The sequence below is a fragment of the Chionomys nivalis genome, chromosome 4 (assembly GCF_950005125.1).
Source record: "Chionomys nivalis chromosome 4, mChiNiv1.1, whole genome shotgun sequence".
NCBI classification, from domain to species: Eukaryota; Metazoa; Chordata; class Mammalia; order Rodentia; family Cricetidae; genus Chionomys; species Chionomys nivalis.
Window position 1 is genome coordinate 65,293,447 of NC_080089.1, and position 25,264 is coordinate 65,318,710.

At 40.6% G+C, this 25,264-nt stretch overlaps 1 protein-coding gene across 4 annotated transcripts in view; it reads left to right on the forward strand.

The window, feature by feature from the left end:
- Positions 1-25,264, forward strand: part of Csnk1g1 (casein kinase 1 gamma 1) — a 135,994-nt gene that overhangs the window by 88,737 nt on the left and 21,993 nt on the right. For 2 of the 4 annotated variants that reach the window (XM_057766987.1, XM_057766988.1), the window contains exons 7-11: positions 5,560-5,645; positions 8,274-8,358; positions 8,621-8,769; positions 10,101-10,205; positions 17,870-17,980. In XM_057766987.1, the coding sequence (XP_057622970.1) occupies positions 5,560-5,645; positions 8,274-8,358; positions 8,621-8,769; positions 10,101-10,205; positions 17,870-17,980 (536 nt within the window). The remainder of the gene's footprint in view (positions 1-5,559; positions 5,646-8,273; positions 8,359-8,620; positions 8,770-10,100; positions 10,206-17,869; positions 17,981-25,264) is intronic. The other 2 variants (XM_057766989.1, XM_057766990.1) reach the window with 1 other exon arrangement.

The following is a 25,264-nucleotide window of genomic DNA, read 5'->3' on the forward strand; positions in this document are numbered from 1 at the left end:
GTGTGTTTGTATGTATGTGTGTGTGTTTTTTCTTTGGTTTTTTTGTTTGTGTTTGTTTTGTTTTGTTTTGTTTTTGAGACAGAATTTCTTTGTGTAGCCCTGGCTGTTCTGGAACTTGGTTTTAGACCAGACAGACTTGCCTCAAACTCAGAGATCTGCCTGCCTCTGTCTTTAGGGCAGACTTTTCTTTCCTTCCCACCAGTTCCCAAATAACCAACACAGAGACTCAATATTAATTATAAATGCTCAACCAATAGCTCAAGCTTGTTACTAGCTAACTCTTACGTTTTAAATTAACCCATATTTCTTATCTACACTTTGCCATGTGTATTGTGCCTTTTCTCACTTTGGCATGCCCATCTTACTTCTCTCTGCATCTGCTCAAAACTCCAGACTCTGCCCTTCTTCCTCCCAGCATTCTCACTTTGGCTCTCCTGCCTAACCTTATCCTGTCCAGGTTCTGGCCATTCAGCTTCTTCATGCAACCAGTCTCAGCGACATACATTCACACAGTGTAAAGGAACAGTCCACATCTGCCTCTCAAGTTTTTGGGATTAAAAGCATGTAACACCATGCTTGGCAGACATGCTTGTAATTGGGTATGGTAGTGCACTTCTTTAATCTCAACACTCTAGAGGCAAAGGCAGATGGCTCTCTATGAGTTCGAGACCAGCCTCATCTGCAAAGCGAGTTCCGCTTCATAGGAGCTACATAGTAAGACCCTGTCTCAAACAAAACTCACAAACTCTGTCTCAGGTGTCACATCAGAGAAGTTTCCATAGGAGCTCTAATGTTGCTGGTTTTGAAATGTATTATATTTTGTAAGTCGTAATGGGGGAGAAAGACCATGGGAAATGTTTTGTCAAATAACTCAGAGAATTGCTTTTTATTTTGTGGTGGAAATGAGCAAAGCCAAAGGCCTCCTAGCTGACATTACATCACATGAGCCACCTCCCACTGATTAAGAACTGATTGACACAATCCAGTTTGTGCAGTTAGAATTAGAGTGAGAACATTGGGGGCTACATTGTTCTTTTTCTTTGAACGTTTAGTTTAAAATTGGGGTGTTGTGCATTGAAAGCAAGTATATCTTATAAGCTGCACCATGTCGAAGATGTTTGTTTCTTTTTGTTTTGTTTTGTTTTTTGTTATTGTCTTTCAAGACAAGGTTTCTGTATAGCTCTGCCCATCCTGCAACTCAGAAATTGGCCTGTCTCTACCTTACAGGTGCTGGGGTTAAAGGTGTCTGCCATCGCACTACCAAGGCCAGGCTTCTTTTTTGTTTGTTTTTTGTTTTTCTACACAGGGTTTCTTAAAAATTTTAAGACCTAACCAGGTGGGGTGGGTGGTGCATGTCTTTAATCCCAGCACTCAGGAGGCAGAGGCAAGTGAACTTCTGTGAGTTCGAGACCAGCCTAGTCTACAGAGAAAGTTTCAGGACAGTCAGGGATACACAGAGAAACTCTGTCTTAGGGAAAAATAAAAGTAAGACCTAATGATTTAGCGTTGATTATTTTAAAATTTTAGAACTCAAAAATAATTTTTCAAATTATCTAAATGACTACTTTATTTTCATATAGGAAACTGAGGCCCAAAGTAGGTGTCTTGGCTGTGTTTTCCTTTCATTGGACTGAATTAATAGAAATGGTGAGCCCAGACCTAGGTTTCACACCTGACTTAGATTTGTTTTTCTGTTCTTGTTCCATAGCTGTGTTTTTATCCTTCTCTGGACTTAAAAAAAAAAATGAGGGGTTTTCGTGTGTGTGTGTGTGTGTGTGTGTGTGTGTGTGTTTGAAAATCTTTAAGTCTGTGAAGAGCTCGCCCTCTAGTGCTCACTTAACTACAATTCAAGCACTTGCCTAGTGAATTTTCTTTATTATCAAGATGCTTCCTGTAACATACAGGAAACTGATATAAAAATGGAGAGGTGTGATTGAATGGTGGTGCACGCCTCTAATTCCATCACTTGGGAGGTAGAGGCAGGCGGATCTCTGAGTTCGAGGCCACCCTAGTCTACAAAGTGAGTTCCAAGACAGCCAGGCCTGTTACATGGAGAAACCCTGTCTCAAAAACCATACAGCGTGAGAAACTCTCCAGATGTGTTTTCCCTTTCTGCTCTGTTCACATTACAGACTGTTTGAATACTTATTTCTTTTGCCCTGTTAACAAACGTTCATCTGACTCCTTGTTTTCAGTCATGTGTAATATTTTATTGCAAATTTCAGACAGCCTGTGTAAACAAAAGTGTTTGGAAATCTTGCTGTTTTATTTCATTCTTTTAAAAAGGATTCCCCCCCCACACACACACACCCCTTATTCTTTTTGTTCTAGAGATTTTGAATCTAGGCACAGAATTATGTTCCAGTCATGGGTGTCTTCTTTTTCTATGAGTAACTGACTTTCAGAACCCTTCTTGTCAGACTCAGTGGCCCATTCCTGTAATCTCAGTAGTTTATAAGCAAGAGGCAGGAGGATCACCAAAACAAAGTTGCCTTTTCCAGGGAGGTACTCTGAGTTGAAGATGACCTGGGAGGTGCTGGGGGTAGGAAGAGTGTTTGGAAGGCAGATACAAGGTAGTAACAAGGTGCAATGAAATGTACATGTGAAAGAGTATTACTCATTTTTTGTTAAAATATTTCTTATTTATCCAAGTGTGTGTGTGTGTGTGTGTGTGTGTGTGTGTGTATAAAATCTGTCCTTGTCATATTATTCACTCCCAACTCCTCCTGGACCTCCTCCAGCACATGTTGTTCTCACCTTCATCTCCTCCTCCTCTTTTAAGTGACCCTTCGTGAGCATGAGCCATATCCCAGAGATAAAATGACTTCTCTCCTCCTCTAGCAGCCATCAGTTGCCAGTCGCTCCTCGGCTAAGAGTGGAGCCTCCCACGTGTTGGAGTTACTGACTGGCTTGATCCTGTGCAGTTGACTAGCTGCTGGAAATTCATGAGTGCAGTGGCCATTTCATAGCCAAAAGACAGCATTTTCCCCATCCTCCAATCTTTACGTTCTTTCCTCGCCGTCTTCCTTTGTGGCCCTAGAGTCGTACTGGAGGATAGAGATGTCCCAATCAGGGGAAAGCACTCACCAGTCACCTATTCTCAGAACTTTGAAAATTATAAGTCTCTTAGAAACTTCTCTGGCGAAAATTAGGAGCAGCACTTATCTATGGGTGTAGACAAATAATTTAGAAGACAGTTTAGGAGGCTGGAGAGATGGCTCAGAGGTTAAGAGCACTGGCTGCTCTTCCAGAGTTACTGAGTTTAATTACCAGCAACCACATGGTGACTCACAGCCATCTACAGTGAGATCTGGTGCCCTCTTCTGGCCTGCAGGTGTACATGCAGACAGAACACTGTATATATAATAAATAAATTGGAAAGGAAAAAGAAGGCAGTTTGCACTATTCGTTCCTTTTTGCGCAAGTGTCACAGTTACGCATGTTGTGCTGCACTTTTAGCCTAGATGATAATCTTGGGTATTACTTTCGCTCAAAAAATCAGAATCAAGTTGAAGGCAGTACTTAGCAAAGTGGTGTTATGCATTCCTGTAATCCTAACACTCGGGAGGCTGAGGTATAAGGACCATGTATTTTAGGCCAGCCTATCTTAAAAATAAAACAAGTGGGCTCGAGAAATGGCTCAGAGGTTAAGAACACTGGCTGTTCTTCTCAGACGTCCTGAGTTCAATTCCCAGAAACCACATGGTGACTCATAACCATCTATAATGAGATCTGGTACCCTTTTCTGGCATATTATACACAATAAATAAATAAAACAAGTTAAAGGTAGTCTTTTAGTTCTCTTATGTACTTTTCTCTCCTTTTTGAGTCAGGTTCTCACGTAGCCCAAGCTGGCCTTAAACTCAAAGAGATCATCTGCCTCTGCCTCTGTCTCTGTCTCTGTCTCTCCGCCTTTTGAGTAATAGGGTAAAGGTATGCACCATCAAGCCCAACTGTAATCTCTTTTGGTGATGCTCTAAACTCAGCTAAAACAAAAAGTAAACACAAATCCTGCCTGTAATTTTAGTACTTAAGAAGTGGAGGTAGAAGGATCATCCCGAGCTACATAGCCACCTTTTGCTACATGAAACCCAAGTTCTGTAAAACAAGAACAGTAAATAATAAATAAGATGCCTATGATTAGCCATGGGAAATTCAATGTAGATGCATGTACTAGTATTCATTTGACATCCAACATATTTCTGTGAACTTTTCTGTAGTTAGTAGTTTATCTTCCCATTTCAAAGGAGAGAAAAAACTAGCAACTTGTTTTAGTCAAGTTCCAAGAATAGCAACTTGTTTTGTATATCTATAGAAGACACTTTAGTACTAAACTTACTGAGTTGTCCTGGAACTCGCTCTGTAGACTATGCTGGCCTCTAACTCACAAAGATCCACCTGCCTCTGCCTCTACCTCCCAAGTACTGGGATTAAAGGCGTGCGCCACCACTGCCTGGCTTACTTGCTGAGTTTTTTTTTTTTTAATTTATTTTTTATATATACAATATTCTGTCTGTGTGTATGCCTGAAAGCCAGAAGAGGGCACCAGACCTCATTACAGATGGTTGTGAGCCACCATGTGGTGGCTGGGAATTGAACTCAGGACCTTTGGAAGAGCAGGCAATGCTCTTAACCTCTGAGCCATCTCTCCAGCCCCACTTACTGAGTTTTTAAGGTGGTTATGGAATACATGGAGCAAGTGGGAACCAAGAAGTGATTCTTCTCTGCTGACTTGAAACTGAACTGTTAATTTTTTTTTTTTTGGGGTTTTTCGAGACAGGGTTTCTCTGTGGTTTTGGAGCCTGTCCTGGAACTAGCTCTTGTAGACCAGGCTGGTCTCGAACTCACAGAGATCCGCCTGCCTCTGCCTCTTGAGTGCTGGGGTTAAAGGTGTGCGCCACCACCGCCCGGCTTGAACTGTTTATTTTTGTGATGAATTAAAATTGTTAAACTTCTGGAGTAGTGGGGCTATGGTGGCATACACCAGCACTTGGGTGGCAGAGGCAGGTAAATCTCTGTGATTTCAAGGCCAACCTGATCTACAGAATGACAGCAAGGGCTACACAGAGAAACCCTGTCTGGGGTAGAGGCCGGGGATGATAAACATGTGGTTTAGGCATTCTACAGCTTATATCTTTGCAGGCCTAGCCAGTGGGGAACTATTTGAAATTAGCTTCAGCTGCTCGGTCTGCTGCTCACTTTCCCTTATGGTAGCCAAAGGGTAACTGCAGCTCATACGCTACAAGTCCTCATTCATGTATGTATTATTTCATGTTCAGACAGGTAGCAGTGCTGAGTAAGGAGTGGTTTGACTGCCGTCTAGCATCAAGCCTTGATCTTAATTTAGAATTTGCTCTTCACTTACTGTTTACTTGTTTGCAACAAAGGAAGGCCACCCATTGCTTTTCAGTTTTGATCTAAAATATTTCTACTTTGGGTATAACAAAGATTAGTAAGCAGAGCCTTTCAGAGCAGAATGGCTTGGGGGATTACTCAGTTTTAAAGCTCTTTGTGCTTTAATAGCTGCAGACATAATATGTGATCTGTCTTCCCTCTTAGAGCAAAGCCGGCGAGATGATTTGGAAGCCCTAGGCCATATGTTCATGTACTTCCTCCGCGGCAGCCTACCCTGGCAAGGACTCAAGGTATCCTTGAAAGTGCTTTGTCTCTCTCTCTCAGATAACGAAATGGCTGCTGGCTTGGTGTCTCAAAAAGCACAAAGGGGAAGGTTGATTTCAGAGGTGAGAGGTGGGGATTAGTGACATTAGTCACATTTAAGTGTTCACCTGGGCTTCAGGAGCTCCAGTTTGTTCACATTTCTCTTCCTCACCTTCTTACCTTAATCCTACCTCTTTGTATTTGGGTGTTTCATAATCCGTCCCCCCATTCCCTCCCAGCCTTGGCATTGCTGCTTTTCTCTGCATATTGGTGTCCCTCCTCCACTATCATTATATAGCAAGAGTATTCCCAGGGAAATTCTAGAAAAAATTTATAACAGCAGCTGCTACAGTTAACCAAAAAAGCCAGCAAGATTTTTCCAGCTCCTAAGATAAACTGGAAAATATTTATTCATCTTACATAGGCAAAGGTCTCACCTTAACTAAAATAGCAGGAAAAAAAAAATCAGGTTTAACATTGCTGTTCATATACATTATTGAATAAGTAGCTTTTCAAATAATAGCCTTACACACATATAGTTTTAGTCACTTTCTTTAGGTAGATGTTGTACAGTGCCTTTGAGTAAACTATTAATTAACACAATTGATACAGTTATAAGCACTATAATTACTCTGTGACTGTTAACTGGGAAACATAATTTTTTTTTTTTTCCCCTCAAGACAGGGTTTCTCTGTATAGCTCTGGCTGTCCTGGAACTAGCTCTATAGACCAGGCTGGCCTCAAACTCACAGAGATCTGCCTCCCAAATGCTGGGATTAAAGCCATACACCACCACTGCCTGGGTGAAAATTTAAGCTTCTAACTCTCTCCAAGGTCCTTTACATAGTTAGATATAAGGTATATTTTTAGTTGTAATTTATTTCAACATGTTAGTATGAAAGAACCTTAATCTGTAATTTGAGGTATTCCTACACCTTCCTTCATGTAGGCAGATAATTAATTTTCCTGTGTTTTCTAGGATGATTGATCACAGGGCCTTGTACATGCTAAGCAACTGTTCTTTTTCTGAGCTACAGCGAGAACTCCATTCTCTAAAAAATTCTTAAATTATTCTCCTGATACCTCTCATCCATAATCATCCAGTCATGTATGCCTTCCCATTGATAGTGACTTGTTACAGATAGCTACACATCCTACTTGCTGCTCACGTATACAAATAAGTTCATTAGTATGCAGACTTGTTACTTGCTTGGAACTTTTGTGGGCCATGCAACCCCATTTTAGTAGTATTGATGAATTTAGAATCTTTCCAATTTACTTTTGCTCGCTGTTACTTAAATCTGGATGAAGTCGGCTGGCTAGAGCCTAATGAAGAGTCCAGGGTCTGAAGCTTCCTGTGCAGTCCTGAGTATGCCATATTTGAACTGCTTGGACACACTGACACCCACTTCTTTGTTAACAATACCTATTTTTTTTTCCCAAGACAGGTTTTCTCTGTGTAGCTTTGAAACCTGTCCTGGCACTCGCTCTGTAGACCAGTCTGGCGGCAAACTTACAGAGATCCCCTGCCTCAGCCTCCCAAATGCTGGGATTTAAGCTGTGCACCACCAATACCCAGTTTAGCAATGCCTATTCTACAGATAACTTTCATTATGTCTGGAAAAGTTTTGTTTGTTGATTGGTTTCCCCTGTCTCTAAGCTATATCCTCAACCCTGGAAACCTTTAGACGGTTTTTTCACTTCTTGTGCCTCTGTTCTTTTCAGTTTGACTATATATATATAATTTTTCTTTCCTTTGCAGTAGGAAAATAAATTACTAGCTGCAGAAAAGTTCACAAAACTGTATGACTTCATCTGAGAAAATATATTCTTTGGATGTCAACTGGATACTAGTATACACATCTAGTAGAAACTGGAATTGAACATAGAAGGAGAAGGCTGAGCCTGACAGTGGTTGGCACATGCCTTTAATCCCAGCACTAAGGAGGCAGAGGCAGGGGATTTCTGTGAGTTCGAGGCCAGCCTGGTCTACAAGAGCTAGTTCCAGGAAAGGCACCAAAAGCTACAGAGAAACCCTGTCTTGAAAAAAACCCGGATCTAAATGGCCATGGGAGTTTTCTAAGCTGCTATGATTTTTAAAATTCTGCTTCATAATGTTATTGCTTTGTTATCCTCTCTATCCTTCTCATCTGAGATTACTAAACATATTTCAAATGCGACCTTCTTGAACACAGCAGGGGTTTACATATATCTAGACACAGCATGTTTTATTCTTATTCGTTAAAGGGGAATAATATTGAGATCTGCTAACAAATCCTGCCAGTTTGAATGAAAACAACTATTGTGATGGCTAGAGAAATGCCTTAGTGGTTTAAGAGCATGCATTTGCTTTTGTGGAGCACCCAAGTTTCTTCTCTAGCACCCACATCAGCTTACAGCCACCTGTAACCCCAGCTGCAGGGAACTGGTGTTGTTTTCTGGCCTCTTTGGGCACATATTCAACATACACACATACACATAAAATACACGGATATATACACACATAATTGAAAGTAAAATCTTAAAAAGAATATAACTCTAGTATCTGAGAACATATTTGAACTCACTTTCTTAGTATATTTTTCCAGATAATTTTCTTACTTTACTTTCTACAGGCTGATACATTAAAAGAGAGATATCAAAAAATTGGTGATACCAAAAGGAATACTCCCATCGAAGCTCTCTGTGAGAACTTTCCAGGTAGGATGCTAAAAGGATAATACAGCCAGTGTGACTGGTACTTTGAAGTAGGCAATGTCACAGTATCTATAAATACCAAATAGGTATCATTTACATTTCTTTTTATTATTATTCAGTCCACGGAAGGTATCACTTTTATTTGGTCCCTAAAGAAAACATTAGTGTCAAGTAATCTGTAGAGATATCTCTTGTGTGGCCCAGGGCTTAACCTCTGGGGAGACATTCAGCTAACAGGCATGGCTTTTTACCTTTTTTTTAACAGAGGAGATGGCAACCTACCTTCGGTATGTCAGGCGGTTAGATTTCTTTGAAAAACCTGATTATGAGTATTTACGGACCCTCTTCACAGATCTGTTTGAACGGAAAGGCTACACCTTTGACTATGCCTATGATTGGGTTGGAAGGCCTATTGTAAGTATCCTTTAAAAAAATTCTTGCTGGGTGGTGGTGGCTGCAAACTTCTTTAATTCTAACATTAAGGAGGCTGAGGCAAGGCAGAGAGTTCAAGGCCAGCCTGTTCTACAACCGTGTTCCAGGACAGCCTGGGCTGTTACACAGAGAAACCTTGTCTTGGAACCAAACCAAACAAAAAAATCCCAGACCAGTACTGCCCCGTCGTTTTACTTGACAGTCCTTCTACTTAAATCTCTGGGGGGAAATTGCTTGCATTTACCAACCTTTTTCAAGTAACACTATAGGTTCCTGTCGTTAGACCAATGAGTTGTATGTTTTTTGGATTATTGCTTATGGGGGCCAAAGAGATGACTCAGCAGGTAAGAGCACTTGCTGTCCTTACAGAGGACCCAGGTTCAGTTCCCTGAAATTCCAATCTGTAACTCCAGTTCAAGGGGATCCAGTACCCTGCCTTCTTCTGCTCTGTGGGCACCAGGCACATGTAGGGTGTTCCTAGACATATCTAGGCAAACTCTTAACACACATAAAATAAAACAAATCCTCAAAGATTATTATATATATATCCCAAGATACCAAAATTTAAGCCAGTTTTTTATACATTTTTTAAAAACTGATTCACAATTTAGTTCTGTCTGTGCTATTGAGGAACTTGACTTCTGTAGGAATAGAATTCCATAGTCCACAGCATCAGAGACTGTGCTAACAGATAATGTAGTAGAACAGGCGTTCTTTCTAAGGTAGCCTGCCCCCAAATGGATTGTTGAGGACCAGACTACCTTCCCTTCAGCAAATGACCAAATGCAGGAGAGCAAGATAATTTAAAAGAAAAACAGCAGGGTACTGGAAAAATGCCTTAGCAGTTGAGAGCACTGGCTACTCTTCCAGATGACCTGGGTTCAATTCCCAGCACCCACCTGGTACCTCACAACTATTTGTAACTTCAGTTCCAGGAAATCCATCACCCTCTTGTGGCATCCTTGGGCCTGCAAGCACGTAGTGCAGAGACATACATGCAAGGTGAACACCTATCCACATAAAAGTAAATTTAATTTTTTTAAGAAAAGGAAAAGATTGATTCATAAGAATTAACATGCTGCTTCCCTTTGCAGAGCTATTGCATTAAATTTGTTTTCTCCATTTGACCTTTTTGGGTAGCAGTTTTTGAGAAAGGGTCTTATTGTGTAGCTTTGACTATCCTGGAACTCACTCTGTAGACCAAGCTAGCCCCAGACTCACAAAGATCCACCTTACTCTGCCTCTCGAGTGCTGGGATTAAAGGTTTGCACCATCACACCAGTTACTATTTGATGTACCTTTCATTTTTCTAGCCTACTCCAGTAGGATCAGTTCATGTAGATTCTGGTGCATCTGCAATAACTCGAGAAAGTCACACACACAGGGATCGGCCATCACAACAGCCTCTTCGAAATCAGGTATGTGTTAGGTTTTAGTTGTTTTAGTCATTCCCCTTCTTTATGGCTGCTGTTAAACCCAGATTCTTCCCCTTCTATCTGTTAGTGTGTGTGTGGAGTTAAAAACAGCTGGTTTAGGATGACATTGGAGGAACTGTCAGAGCATGTGTAAATGCACTGAAATGAAGCATGCAGCAAAAGAATCTGGGCCTGACCCACCAGCTATGGTGTCTCAGAGTTGGTCTCAGCCTTGGGTCAGGAGCAGACAGAGCTCTTAGTTAGAGGCCAGCTTGATCTACATAGGGCCAGACTGGATAATGAGGCTGTTTCCAAAAAAAAGAAAAAAGAATCTGTGCCTGAGGGAGTACTCCGGTTTTCAGGAGATCTGATCGCTGGCTGTGAGTTAGGATCTAAGGTCCAAAGGACTGTTGGACCTGCAGATGTACCACATGGTATACTTAGGGTCCTATCTGCAATTGAATCTGGAGCTTATACCAGTTATACTCTTCATTTGCTGATAAGACTGGTGATTTGGCTTTTCAACTGACCTAGTATAAACTGCAACCTGTACAGTTGCAATCATATCCAAGTCGATTTGAAAGTTGTGTAAGATGCCCTAAAGATATAGTTCAGGGATATAATATTTGCCTGGCACATATAAGCCATGGGTTCAGGGTCTGGCGGAGCCACAAAAAAAGGAAGAAACATTCATTTATATTTAGAGCTCAGTGTGATGGGGCATATCTTTTAATTACAGTTCTTTTAAGTTGGAAACAGTTAAGATTGCTATGAGTAGAGGCCAGGGTGGGCCACATTGTAGTATTCTTATCTTAAAAAGTAAGTATGGACTGGAGAGATGGCTCAGAGGTTAAGAGCACTGACTGCTCTTCCAGAGGTCCTGAGTTCAATTCCCAGCAACCACATGGTGGCTCACAGCCATCTGTAATGAGATTTGGTGCCCTCTTCTGGCCAGCAAGGATACAGACAGAACACTATATACATAATAAATAAATCTTTTTTTAAAAAAGTAAGTATATAAACAAATCTTCATAATTTCTTATCAAAGGAAGGGAAAGTGAGCAAAGTCATTGAGAAGCGATAGTACAATGAGTCTGTGTGTATGTGTGTGTTTGATTTTGATTTTTTTTTTTTTTTTTTTTTTTTTTGGTTTTTCAAGACAGGGTTTCTCTGTAGCTTTGGAGCTTATTCTGGAACTAGCTCTTGTAGACCAGGCTGGCCTCTAACTCACAGAGATCCCCTGCCTCTGCCTCCCTCCCAAGTGCTGGGATTAAAGGTGTATGCCACTACCACCTGGCTGATAGTACAAAATATTAACAGAAGTAATGTTGTAAATAGAACTCTAAGTGATGTTTTCCTAAAACATTTTCTAATGAAGTTCCAGTTTTATAATAAAAAGATACTTTAAAAGAATATATAAGCCGGGCGGTGGTGGTGCACGCCTTTAATCCCAGCACTCGGGAGGCAGAGGCAGGCGGATCTCTGTGAGTTGGAGGCCAGCCTGGTCTACAAGAGCTAGTTCCAGGACAGGAACCAAAAAGCTACGGAGAAACCCTGTCTCGGAAAATTTAAAAAAAAAAAAAAAAAAGAATGTATAAAGCCAGGCAGTAATGGCGCACACCTTTAGTCCCAGCACTCAGGATGCAGAGGCAGATAGATCTCTGTGAGTTCAAGGCCAACCTAGTCTACAGAGTGAGTTCCAACCAGGGTTCCCCAGAGAAATCCTGTCTGAACAAAAACAAAAGCAAAAAAGAAGAAGAATGTTTAGGAAGAGAAAGGGATAAAAGTGAAACTATACTCATTATAGTTCTGCCCTTGTTTGGGAGTTGGGTGGGTTTCAAGACAAGTTATTTCTGTGTAATCTTGGCTGTCCTAGAACTTGCTCTGTAGAGATGCACCTGCTTCTGCCAAGTGCTGGGATTAGAGACATGAGCCTCCACTGCCCAGCTTTCATAAACACAGGCACACACACACACACACACACACACACACACTTTTAAAAAAAATCGAGATTGTCCATATGAAAGAAAATGAGACAATTTGTCTCCTGCCTCCATTGCCCTATCTTGTCCTCCCTTTGGTAGTCTCATTACTCTTCCCTGCTTTCATATTGCATACTGTCTGTACTAGATATTGACAGGTATAGGCACTTGCTAGCAAACCCAATAACCTCAGTTCAATGCCCAGGACTCACATGATGGAAGGAGAGAGGAATAAATAGGGAGCTCTTATTTCCAAAGATCTGGCAAATAGTCCATGAAACTAGGTAACTATAGCACAAGGTAGAACAGATAAACATTAAAAAGTATTACCACTTGGAATTAGTTTTTGTTTTTGTTTGAAACAAGGTCTCTGTAGACCAGACTGGCCTCTCAAATACACAGATATCCACTGAGTGCTGGGATTAAAGGTGCAGGCCACCATGCCCAGACTCATTTGAAATTCAAAGGAAATGTTTCCCCTAGCCAGAGCATGGCAAATTATTTTATGAGGAGGAAAAACAAATGCTGCATTTGAAATAGTTGCTTTTGAAAGAAGTAGAGATGGACATGACAGTTCAAGCAGAAAGAGTGTGTATGTGCAACAACAATTATGTATCGAATAAAGGAGTCCTCAGAATTAGGTCTAAAAAAGTTAGGAAGCTAGGCTGAAGAATTGTTGGTCCTTAACTTCAATAGGTACTTGAACTAAAAAGCAGAAGACTGATAATGAAGAAATTTGCTTTAAACTTTTTATTTTAAATGTGGCAACTAGTGTGGGGAAAAAGTAAGAATAAATTAAAATATGAGGACCTGAGTTCAGTCCCCAAACTTGATTTTGATCCAGAGCTATTCTTGGTGGCATGCGTTTATAGTCCCAATGCAGGGAAGGTAGAGACAAGGGGATCTCTGTGCTCACTGACTAGCCAGCCTGGTGAATATTGTCAAGCCCCAGGTCCCAATGAGAGACCATGTCTCAAAAAACAAGGTGGCTGGCTCCTGAGGAACATGACCTCAAAGGTTGTTCTTTGATCTCCATGTACACACGTGTACTTGCACTCACATAGGCGTATACCTCTAAACATAAACAGTGCACACAAAGCATTCCTGCACTGATCCATACTTCTGCATCAGTCAGGAGCTTAGGTTCCATCATCCACACAAATGTGAGTGTAAATGAATGTACATTTCAGCCCCTTTCTTTCTTTCTTTCTTTCTTTCTTTCTTTCTTTCTTTCTTTCTTTCTTTCGTTCTTTCGTTCTTTCGTTTTTCTTTTTTTTTTGTGGGGGGGGCGTTCTAGACAGGGTTTCTCTGTGTATCCCTTGCTCTGTAGACCGGACTGGCCTTGAACTCAGAGATCCACCCGCCTCTGCATACCTCTGTATACCTAATGCTGGCATATATTACCACCACCCATCACTTGGCTCTCCTTCATTTTAAATTATTATTTTTTATTTATTTTTGTTCTGGAGATCAGACCATATACAAGTATGCATCTGGTGAGCTACATTCTTAGTTCAAGCCTTTCCCTCCTCCCCCAATTTATGTGACTCAAAACAAATGCAAAAACAACTTTTAGCTGGGCGGTGGTGGCGCACGCCTTTAATCCCAGCACTTGGGAGGCAGAGGCAGGCGGATCTCTGTGAGTTCGAGACCAGCTTGGTCTACAGAGCTAGTTCCAGGACAGGCTCCAAAACCACAGAGAAACCCTGTCTCGAAAAAACAAACAAAAAACTTTTATGGAATGGGGTGGAAGCTCAGTTGGCAAAGTGCTTGCCTTGCAAGCATGAAAACTCGAGTGATATCTGAAGAACATATGTGAAAAAAAGCTGGGTGGGGCCTGGAAAGTTAACTCAGCAGTTAGGAGCACTTGCTACTCTTCAGAAGACCGTAGTTAGTTTCTTAGCACAAAATGTTCCTTAAAAAAAAAAAAAAAAAAAAAAAAAGCTGGGAATGGTGGCAGGTACACACCTATAATTCCAGTAGTATGGAGACTGAGACGGGCTGTTCTCTGGGACTCACTAGCCAGCCAGTCTATTTTACATGATGAGTTCCAGGCCCATGAGAGACCTTCTCTCATAAAATAAATAAATAATAATAATAATAAATGTGGGTGGTTACTGGGAGCAACACTAAGGTTGATCTCTGGCCACATGTGCATATATACACAAATGCTTACACATACACACACCAAAACAAAGAAAAATAAAGGAGAGCAAAACCACCATATATGGGAGAAGTGATTGTTTTATGTACGTACCATAAAACTCTAAAGAATTCTAACTGGTCAGTAAAATGGACTTTTTAATGTTTTATTGGCATATATTGGTTATGTGTGATGATGGGTTCCATTGTGACATCTTCTTGTCACCCTGTCCTTTTCCCTTTTGCTCTCACTAATCCTTTATTCTTCCTAGCTAGTTTCTCTTCTACTTTTTTTTTTTTTTTTGGTTTTTCGAGACAGGGTTTCTTTGTGGTTTTGGAGCCTGTCCTGGAACTAGCTCTTGTAGACCAGGCTGGTCTCGAACTCACAGAGATCCGCCTGCCTCTGCCTCCCAAGTGCTGGGATTAAAGGCGTGCGCCGCCACCGCCCGGCTCTCTTCTACTTTTGTACCTTTTCTTTTTTTAAAGATTTGGTAGCCTTGTCTGTAACTCCTGTTCCAGAGGATCTGACACCCTTACATAGACATACATGTAGGCAAAACACCAGTGTGCATAAAATACAAATAAATTATTTTAAAAAAAATAAAAGCCAGGCAGTGATGGCTCATGCCTTTTATCCTAACACTCGAGAGGCAGAGGCAGGCAGAGCTCTGTGAATTTGAAGCCAGCCTGGTCTACAAAGCTAGTTCCAGGATAGCTAGGGCTATTACACAGAGAAACCCTGTCTTCAAACAAACAAAGATTTACTTACCTTATGTATTCATATATGTGTGTGCTCAAGTATACATAATATATACATATACCATGTATATGTGGATCCCTGAAGAGGTTAGAAGAGGGTGTTAGATCTCCTTGAACTGGAGTTATAGGCAGTTGTAAGTTCCCTAGTGTGAGTTCTAAGACTGAACCCTGTGGTTCCTCTGGAAGAGTCAGCAAGTGCTCTTAACTGCCAAGCCATCCCTCTAATTTCCATATCGTCTTCTGTTTTTTGTGACCATTGAATTTAATTGGTGTTACTTACAGGGGAATGGGCAATTTACCAGTGGCTATGGGGCTGAAGAAAATGTCCCCCAGCAACTATTAACTACCTATAGATCCTCAAATAGGGGCAGGTCTTTGAGAAACCCTTGTCTTACATTTGTTTGTTTGGTCGGTTGGTTGGTGGTTGGTTGGTTGGTGGTTGGTTGGTTGGTTGGTTGGTTGGTTGGTTGGTTGGTTCGTTCGTTCGTTCGTTTTTGGTTTTTCGAAACAGGTTTCTCGGTGTTGCAGCTCTGACTGTCCTGGAACTCATTTGTAGACAAGGCTGACCTCAAACTCTGAGAGATCCACTCTGCCTCCTGAGTGCTGGGTTAAAGGCATACACCACCACTGCTTGACACATTTTTACTTTTTTTAATTTATGTGTATGAGTGTTTTTGTTGGCATGTATGTCTTTGTGTGTTGTGTGTGGCTGATATCCACAGAGGTTAGAAGAGGGCATTGGATCCCCTGGAACTGGAGTTAGGAATGGTTGTGAGCCACCATGTGGACACTGGGGACTGATCTCAGGTTCTCTGCAAAAGCACCAAGTGTTTTATCTGCTGAGCCATCTCTCCAGTCCTTTTAATTCCTTAAGTCTTAGGAGGATGGGCACTGTTATGGCACACACCTGAAGCAGGGGATCATGTGTTTGAATCCAACCTGGGGCTGCATAATGAGATCCTATCTCAAAAAGTAAACAGTTTTATAGTACAGATACTACATAATAGTTTTAGACCTTAAATATTATGCTTAAGTTTTACTAAATTGGTTGTGTATATTCTAACATTAGAAAAACAGATTTAGTCTATTATCTCTAGGCGTCAGACAATGTCCCTAAGTTTATAACATGGTATAATTATGCTGTATAGCATTGGAAAACTTAACATCTGAATATCTTCAACAGAAATTATTGGAAGGGAAGCATCAGGGTAGTTTGTACTCTAATACGAGCTACACAGGTTACTAGTGGGATGATGGTTTGCCAGTTCAAGACTAGTCTGAACAACTTAGCAAAGTTCGATGAGTCTGAGAAGGAAGGAATGTTTATAATAATTTGAACTCTCTTGTGTTGTCCACAAAAAACCCTACCCCACTTTGTAGAAATTACATAGTAAACAAGCTAATACAACTACCTACTCATCTCCACAGGAAACAACAGCAAATATGGCCAGGATCTCTTACAATGCTATTATTATCCATGTAACCTCATTCATAGTCTATTAATAATGATGAGTAAATTGTAGCTTTATAGAAAATATCTTTTAGGTGACTTGCCAGTAAGCTTTAAGCAGTTCCTATCAATGAAATCCTCAGCAGGACATAGCCAATGTGGAGCTTTAAGCTATTACCTTCTCATGCTTCATTTTTCTTATTAATTTTTCAACTTAACATACAAAGTAATAGCCATTATCATAGAAGTTTTATATATATGTGTGTGTGTGTTGTATACATTGTTCTAATTAATTCTCCTTTCCCTGCTCCATTTTTTTCATAAAATACACATTTATAGCTACCAGCATTTCTGAGATTTATAGGTTCCTTACCTAGTGTTCATGTAGAGCAACAGTATTGCACCCCATCCCCTGCTGCTGCTGATTATCAACAGCAATTAAAATTTGATTTACTAATTCCTCATTACTGCCTCGCACACTCCTCATTTTTTAGTTCTTAGAGTCTTAGGACTGTTAGAGCTGTGCAGCATGATTTTAGTACCTCCTCAGCCATCTGGACAGGGCAAGGGGCACCTAGTACAGATTCTTCAGTACGAAAAGTCACACATAAGTGAGATCAGAAGAGTATGATATCTTAAAGAACAGAACAGACAGATAAAGAAGGTATGAAGGCAGCCTAAATGGCAGCAAAAATAGAAACAGAAGGAGGTTTTTTGTTTTTTATTTATTTAGTTTTTCGAGACAGGGTTTCTCTGTAGCTTTGGAGCCTGTCCTGGAACTAGTTCTTGTAGTTCAGACTGGCATCGAACTCACAGAAATCCGCCTGCCTCTGCCTCCTGAGTGCTGGGATTAAAGGTGTGCGCCACCACCGCCTGGCATGGGCATTAATCTTGAATAGGTAGTAGGCTCATTGGCTCAGTTCCTCATGTAAAAAGTTTGATCTGCTCAGTGAAATCATTTATAAGTGTGAAATTTATAATAATGAAATTATTTATGACTGTTTATTTGCTCAACACTCTTAACTTTCTGAATTTAATCCGCTTAGTAGTTGCTGAAACTACACGAATGTGAAAGTCAAAGCGTGATGTCCAGCTTTTGGTTGGCTCCCTCCTTTCCTTTGTTCAGTACAGGTTTTCTTTCAACTGATATGTTGGTTCATTAGTGAAAATAAATACGGTCACAGTACTATTTCTCAGTGCTTTGCAGCAGTTGTTAGTGTCGGTCTCCAAACAGAACCCTGCAGGAGCACTAATGTACTGGATTTTGTTGTTGCTTTCTGTTGCTTTACCTCTCCTTCCATATCTTGCTGTCATGCTTCCTAATGTCTAAGCAGACTGCATCATCAGAGCGCCGAGGAGAGTGGGAAATCCAGCCCAGCCGGCAGACCAATACCTCATACCTGACGTCTCACTTGGCCGCAGACCGCCATGGGGGTTCAGTACAGGTACCTACTGTCTTCCCTGGCCTTCTCAGCCTGTCTAGTAGAATGTTGGTTTGCTCTTGCAGTTTGGGTTCCTTTCAGATGGTTACTTACAGTAGGGGTGAGTTGCTTCTTTTTAACTGTTTATCTCTGTGCTAATTTTCTATGTGGACTGTGGTAAAAGTAATTTTTTGAGGTAATTACTGCCTTTTATCATTGACTTAGAAACATCTGCGTGATTTCTGTTTTGAGTTAATCCAACCTATAATCTTGATCTACTCGTGATCTACAAAATATCATCAAGGTAGAAATGCATTGGTATCTGAATTGTAACTTAAAATTGGAGCCTTGCAGTACTGAAGGTATGCATGTGTAGCTCACCCTGTGATGATAGAGGGTTTAGCACCTGATAGCCTGGGAGTATTGACTGATTAATTTCCTGAGCAGCTATCTAAGAAGTGGAGGTATATTCTGTTTACTTTGGAATAAATTTGGTCTTGAAATTATTTGTTTTTATTTGAGCTAGCCTAAGGTTTTCTTCTCTGTTTGGTACCAGGATATCTTCTATCTCTTCACTTTTCTTGTGTGTAACTTTATTTTTAAATATTTATTTATTATGTATACAATATTTTGTCTGCGTGTATGCCTGAAGGCCAGAAGAAGACACCAGACCTCATTACAGGTGGTTGTGAGCCACCATGTGGTTGCTGGGAATTGAACTCCGGACCTTTGGAAGAGCAGGCAATGCTCTTAACCACTGAACCATCTCTCCAGCCCCGTGTGTAACTTTTAAAATCCTAAAGAAAAGTCAACTGAACATTTTTCTCATACTGATGACTCACTAGTTGAGGTATAAAAATGAACTCCCTGCATGTAAATAAATCTTAATAGACCTGATCTTCTAGAATATGCTTTAATAAGAAATTACTTACTGGAAAGATCTTTTTATTTGTAGGAAGTTGAGACACCTTTAGCCCTATAAAGTACTTCATAGAAACATGAAGTAAAATGATGAGTTGAACACACAGATTTGCTTTTATCTTCTGAAGCAGTGGTAAAGAAATCTTTTTAAACTTCGCATGGTGGTACAGGCCTTTAGTTCCATCATTCAAGGGGCAGAGGTGGATGGATTTCTATGTGTTTAAAGCCATCCTGGTCTACACAGTGTGAATGAACCAGCCAAAGTTACATAGAGAGACCTTGTCTCAAAAAAAAGAAAAGAAAAATAAAAAGAATTGTTTAGAGGTATAGGTCTATAAAAGGTGGAAAAAACAAGTGCAACAAAATGTTGGAAGCTGAATACAACTTAAATAACAAGAGTCCCAGAAAACTGGATCTTAGTTTGTTCACCCTGGAATTTCCAAAAAGGCTCAAGACTTGGTCTTCTTTTAAGTTGAGGAGTGTTAACAGGGCATATAGAAGAGTGGTTGACAGTCTAAGACAACAAAGAACCTTCATGTTCTCTTCTTTCTTCACCAGAGACCACATCCTTATTTGGAGAGGGGAGGTGGGCATCAGTCCTTCCCATCTGATTCTGTGTCCTCCTACATCCCCTACCCCCAGCACAGGCCTCACCTTGTTTCAGGACCTAGACAGCTGTGGGTGAAGACCGCACAGTCAGTGACATACAGCTGGCTGATTTCTTGTTCAACCTGGAAATGCTGAGTAGCTAATACTGAAATGAAAAACGCAGGGACAAAACTGGAGAGATGGCTCAGCAGTTACTTGCACTTGTTCTTGCAAAGGACCCAGGTTTGGTTCCCAGTACCCACATTGAAGCTCACAATCATCTGTAACTCCAGTTTCAGAGGATCTAACACCCTCTTCTGCTTCCATGGGTACCAGGTTTACATGTGTACACCAACATACATGCAAGCAAAATGCCAATACATATAAAAAATTTTAAGGAAGAAATACAAAGGAAAAATTTTGCTGGTAGAACAACATGACAAAATAACATCAAATTAAAGAGAAAACACACATATACACAACAAGTCGAGCAGAATTTTGAGGTGTAGGCAAGTGGATTTCTCTGTGAGTTTGAGGTCTGGCTTACAGAGTGAATTCCAGGATAGCCAGTACTACACAGAGAAACCCTATCTCAAAAAACAAACCAAACAAACAAAACAGAGAAAGCAGTGAAACAGCAACACAACACAAAATGAATTATCCAAAAGTGCACAGATCTCTTATTGTAGAAAAGTAGATGTTCTTTCCTCTTTAGATTTAAAATGAACAGTCGGGCGGTGGTGGCGCACTCCTTTAATCCCAGCACTCGGGAGGCAGAGTTAGGCGGATCTCTGTGAGTTCGAGACCAGCCTGGTCTACAAGAGCTAGTTCCAGGACAGGCTCCAAAACCACAGAGAAACCCTGTCTCGAAAAAACCAAAAAAAAAAAAAAAAAAAAGAATTAAAATGAACAGTGTGCTAACAGTTTATGTATCAATCAGTGTGTGGAGAAATTCCTTGGGGGAGTTATACAACTTCTTTCCTGAAAGTTGAGGATATTTACATATCATATTCAAAATTAAACTAACATATCTGCCGTAAAAAAACAAAGAAACTAAGGTTTGTCTGTTTTTGTTTTAAAGTGGGTCTCTAGACTTAGGAATTGAGGTACACACCAGCCAGAAGGAAAATTGAAAGGTACTAATAGCATTACTCTCCCTAATGAAATGGCATAGCCAAGTCATCCTGAAGTATAATCCAGAGTCGTCAAGACCCAGCTATTCTCATGGTGTCAATTGATATGCACCCTCATATTTTAAACAGTTTTTATTAGGGCCTTGGAGAGATGGCTCACAGTTAAAAGCACATGCTGCTCTTGCAGAGGATCTAAGTTCATTCAGTTCTCAGGACATCAGGCAGCTAACTCCAACTCCAGGGGACCTCACACCTTCTTCTGGTTGCCCTGGGCACCTGCACTCAAATACGCATACCCATTGTCCTAAACTTGCTTTCTTTGATAAGCACCATGACCTGAAACTTGGGGAGGAAAGGCTTTATTTCTTCTTTCCGTTTCAAGTCACTGAGGAAAGGCAGAAACTAAAGTTGAGACCATTAAGAAACATTATATACTGACTGGCTTGCTCAGTCTGTTTTTTCTTTTTTCTTTTCTTTTTTTAAAAGTTTTATTTATTTATTATGTATTCAGTGTTCTGCCTGCATGTGTATGCCTGTAGGCCAGAAGAGGGCACCAGATCTCATTACAGATGGTTGTGAGCCACAATGTGGTTGCTGGGAATTGAACTCAGGACCTTTAGAAGAGCATCCAGTGCTCTTAACTGCTGAGCCATCTCTCCAGCCCCAAACCTGCTTTTTTATATAGCCCAGGGCCACCTGCATTCTATGACCTGGGCCTTCCCACAGCAACCAACAATCAAATTGAAGCTCCCTTCCCAGCTGACCCTTGATTGTGTCAGGTTGACAAAAAATTAATTGGCACACTATACTGGACATACACAAATATAATTAAAAATAAGTCGTTTAGAAACTTATTAGTGCCAGGCGGTGGTGGCGCACGCCTTTAATCCCAGCACTCGGGAGGTAGAAACAGACATATCTTTGTGAGTTCGAGGCCAGCCTGGTCTACAAAAGTTAGTTCCAGGACAGGCTCCAAAGCTACAGAGAAACCCTGTCTCATATCCCAAAAAAAAAAAAAAAAAAAAAAAAAAAAAAAGATTTTATTAGCGTAAGTTATATAGAATTGGCTTCATTATGACATTTTCATACATTATTTAATGTATTTACCACCCATTACCCTCTTTTTCCCTCTCACTCTGCAGACCCCTTCTTTACAGCTACTCTAATGCTGTGTGTGTGTGTATGTGTGTGTGTATACAAACACATGCCAGTAAGTTTAATTCCAACTGTTTACAGGAGCATACTGGTGCCTACAATAGTGAAAGAAATGTCTCTTCCTTCCCACAGTAATCACTGGCTGCCTACTAAACCTCAAGGAGGGGTGGAGACTTCAGCATCCACCACTTCTAATATGAGCAGATAACCCTTGGTTATCAGGCTTCTGAGGGAAACTTTACTACAAAAAAGAAACAAAGCAAACAAACTACAACAGCCGTGTTTTCTTTCTTTCTTTCTTCTTTTTTTTTTTCTTTCGTTTTTTGGTTTTTTGAGACAAGGTTTCTCTATGTAATAGCCCTGGCTGTCCTGGAACTCACTCTGTAGACCAGGATGGCCTCAAACTCACAGAGATCCACCTACCTCTGCCTCCTGAGGACTGGGATTAAAGATGTGCGCCACCGCTGCCTGGCTAAGAGCAGTGTTTTCAAAAGGGCAATCTTTGCCAGGTAGTAGTGGTACCCTTTAATGTCAGCACTCGAGAAACAGAAGTAGGAGGATCTCTGGGAGTTCGAGGTTAGCCTGTTCTACAGAGTGAATTCCAGGACAAGCCTCAAAGTTACAGCGGAAACCCTGTATTGAAAAAACAAAAAAAAGTTAGGAGATTCCCTGGGTGACCCCAACTGCTAGTATAGAAGGGCAGCTTTCACCAAACTGGTAGTCAGGAGTTTGGGGAGCTATTTCAACAAAACGATGAAAATCTAGGATACTCTGATAGTCTTAATATCACTGAATAAACTATTTTGTCATTATAATATCTCAATAAGCTATTTAAGTAAATGATTGCTTGTAGTAGAAGCTGCGGACTGTGTTCCTGCCACCCCAGCTCCTGGTCGCCTGGCTAGCTTATGCCCCGAAATAACAACACACAAACTGTATTCTTTTAAACACTGCTTGGCCCATTATATCTAGCCTCTTCTCGGCTAACTCTCGCACCTGGACTAGCCCATTTCTAATAATGTGTGTAGCACCCCAAGGTGCGCTTACCGGGAAGATTCTAGCCTACATCCATCCTGGGTCGGAGCTTCATCGCATGTGCCCCAGAGAGGAGAGCTATCGAGTCTGAGCTCACTTCCTCTTCCTCCCAGCATTCTCTTCTGTTTACTCTACCCACGTATGTTCTAACCTATGAGGGCCAAACAGTTTCTTTATTTTTTAACCAATGACCTTCCTCCATCATTTCCCCTTTTTCTGTTTAAATAAAAAAAGGAAGGCTTTAACTTTAACATAGCAAAATTACATATAACAAAACAGTTATCAAGTAAAAATTACAATATTTACATCTATTTTATCTTTATCATAACTAAGGAAAACTATAACTATAACTGACTATTCTTCAACTCCATCAAAGACTCCAGAAAGATACAATATTACCTAAGCAAACAAGAAATAAGCAACTTTCAAACTCTAGAAATGACAGAGACATCTCACTGCCTTGACAGTCACCCAAAGTTTCTCTGTACCATTGGGGCATCCATCTTCGGCCTACAGGCCCACAGTATCCAGAGACATTTCCATGAAGCAGGAAATGTCAAAGGCAGTTCAGTCACTATCTGCTGTGTCCTGCAGAATGTCTCACAGACTCTTTCATGAATCAGGAACCCCAAAGAATCATCTCACCTTTAGGCAAGTTCAGCAGTCCTCTCTCTGCGGGTTCTTTGTGTCCAGTTTATGCAACAGTCCAGGCAAGAGCAGTTTCTTGCCCTAATGGCTATCAAACTCCATAAGGATCCTCTTCAATGCCCATCTTCTTCTTGAAGTAGATTGGTGCTGCCAGGAGCAGAGTGTCTCATTGTCATGAAAAGTCCTAAGTTATTAAAACATTAAATAGCATATTCCGTAGTCTTTGAAAGATATGAAGAATGTCTATCTAAAATATATCTATGTACATCTAGAAAATCTAACATGACTACAAACTTGACTATTATAGATAACTATTCATTAACAACTTATATACATAACATTTTTACATGAGCTACACAATCACAATACCTTAATCAATATCAGAAATACATATACATATAACAACAAAATTGACCTTAAATTTAAATCACTAAAGCAAAATCCATATCAATGCAAATTATTCATACCTATATAATATCCCCCTTTAAATGTAAAAGAACATTTATAAACAATATTTGGGAATATGGATGTAGTTATTTCTATCCAAACTGCTTCCTGCTGAATGGGGGCACTGTTAATCAGATATTCAGGGTATAACCTGTGTGCTAGGTTCATCTCAGTCGTCAATTGAGTGAAGTAATTTTTTGAAGGTGTTCACAGCAACCTTTCAGGAGGGTGTGGTCTATCATACCAAATTGGGATGGAAGCAATCTGCAGGGTGTCATCGTCTGTGAAAACAAAAGAATCTCTTTTCCAAAGTATCCTTAGATCCAAATGCTGAAGTCAAGGTATTTTCAAAATATCTATGTTGGATTAGTTCAGCAGCATTTATAAACAAGTATCTTTTAGCAGCTGTTGCTCCTTCCTCAGCACTCAAACAATTCAAACAGAGCATAATAGCATACAGTATCAAAATTCTCTGTATTTTCCATCTTTGTGCACTTTATTTTAACCTCTATTTTGTTTATTTTTACTTTTATTTTTTGCTTTTTGAGACAGGTTCTCTGTATCTTTGACCTGGAATAACTCTGTAGACCAGGCTGTCCTTGACCTCTCAGAGATCCATCTGTCTCTGCCTCCCAGGCATTGGAATTCAAGGTGTGTGCTACCACACCTTGAAGTCACAGAGTTCAACTCCGAGGTCAATCTACCTCTGCCTCCCAAGTGTTGGGATTAAAGGTGTGTACTACCACACCCAACTACTCTCTTTCTTCCTTTTTTTTTTTTGTTTTTTACTTTAAAAACTTTAACTTTTAGTCTGCATATAGTTTTAACGCACTGTAAATCATTTAAAGGTTTTCTTTGTCTTTGAATCTCTCTTTACTGTATATTTCTCTTTTTCTGACCACACGCGCCTTGAAATTACTGAGCAATATGGGTAGGTTTAAAGCTGTGGCTTTGATGGCTGGATCCAGCCCATTCCTTAGCTTTCCAGTCTCATGGCTGAGGTACCGGCTGTAGCCATGTTTATTGCCACAAGTGTATGGCGTTTCAAGGTCCCTGCCAGCAAGCAAGCTGCAGCAGCGTGTGCTTGCAAACCAAAGGAACCACTTGCGTGAAAGCGTCAGAGTTTGCCCTGGCAGGACAGACCAGAACGCCAGAATTTTAAAACAGCACAGCTTTTTTCCTACTACGGCCGAAAACAAACAAGCATGCAGCCAGTTTTTATCAATACCATTTAAGTGTTTTGTGGCAGGACCTCTTAATGAGCTGCAGGGTTTTGTAGCTAGAGCTGAGTCAGGAAGCCTCTCTTAGATGAGAGCACTTTCTTGCCTCTAGCAAGCAGAGCAGACCCAAGAAATTGCTGCTACCAAGAAAACATGCTTTA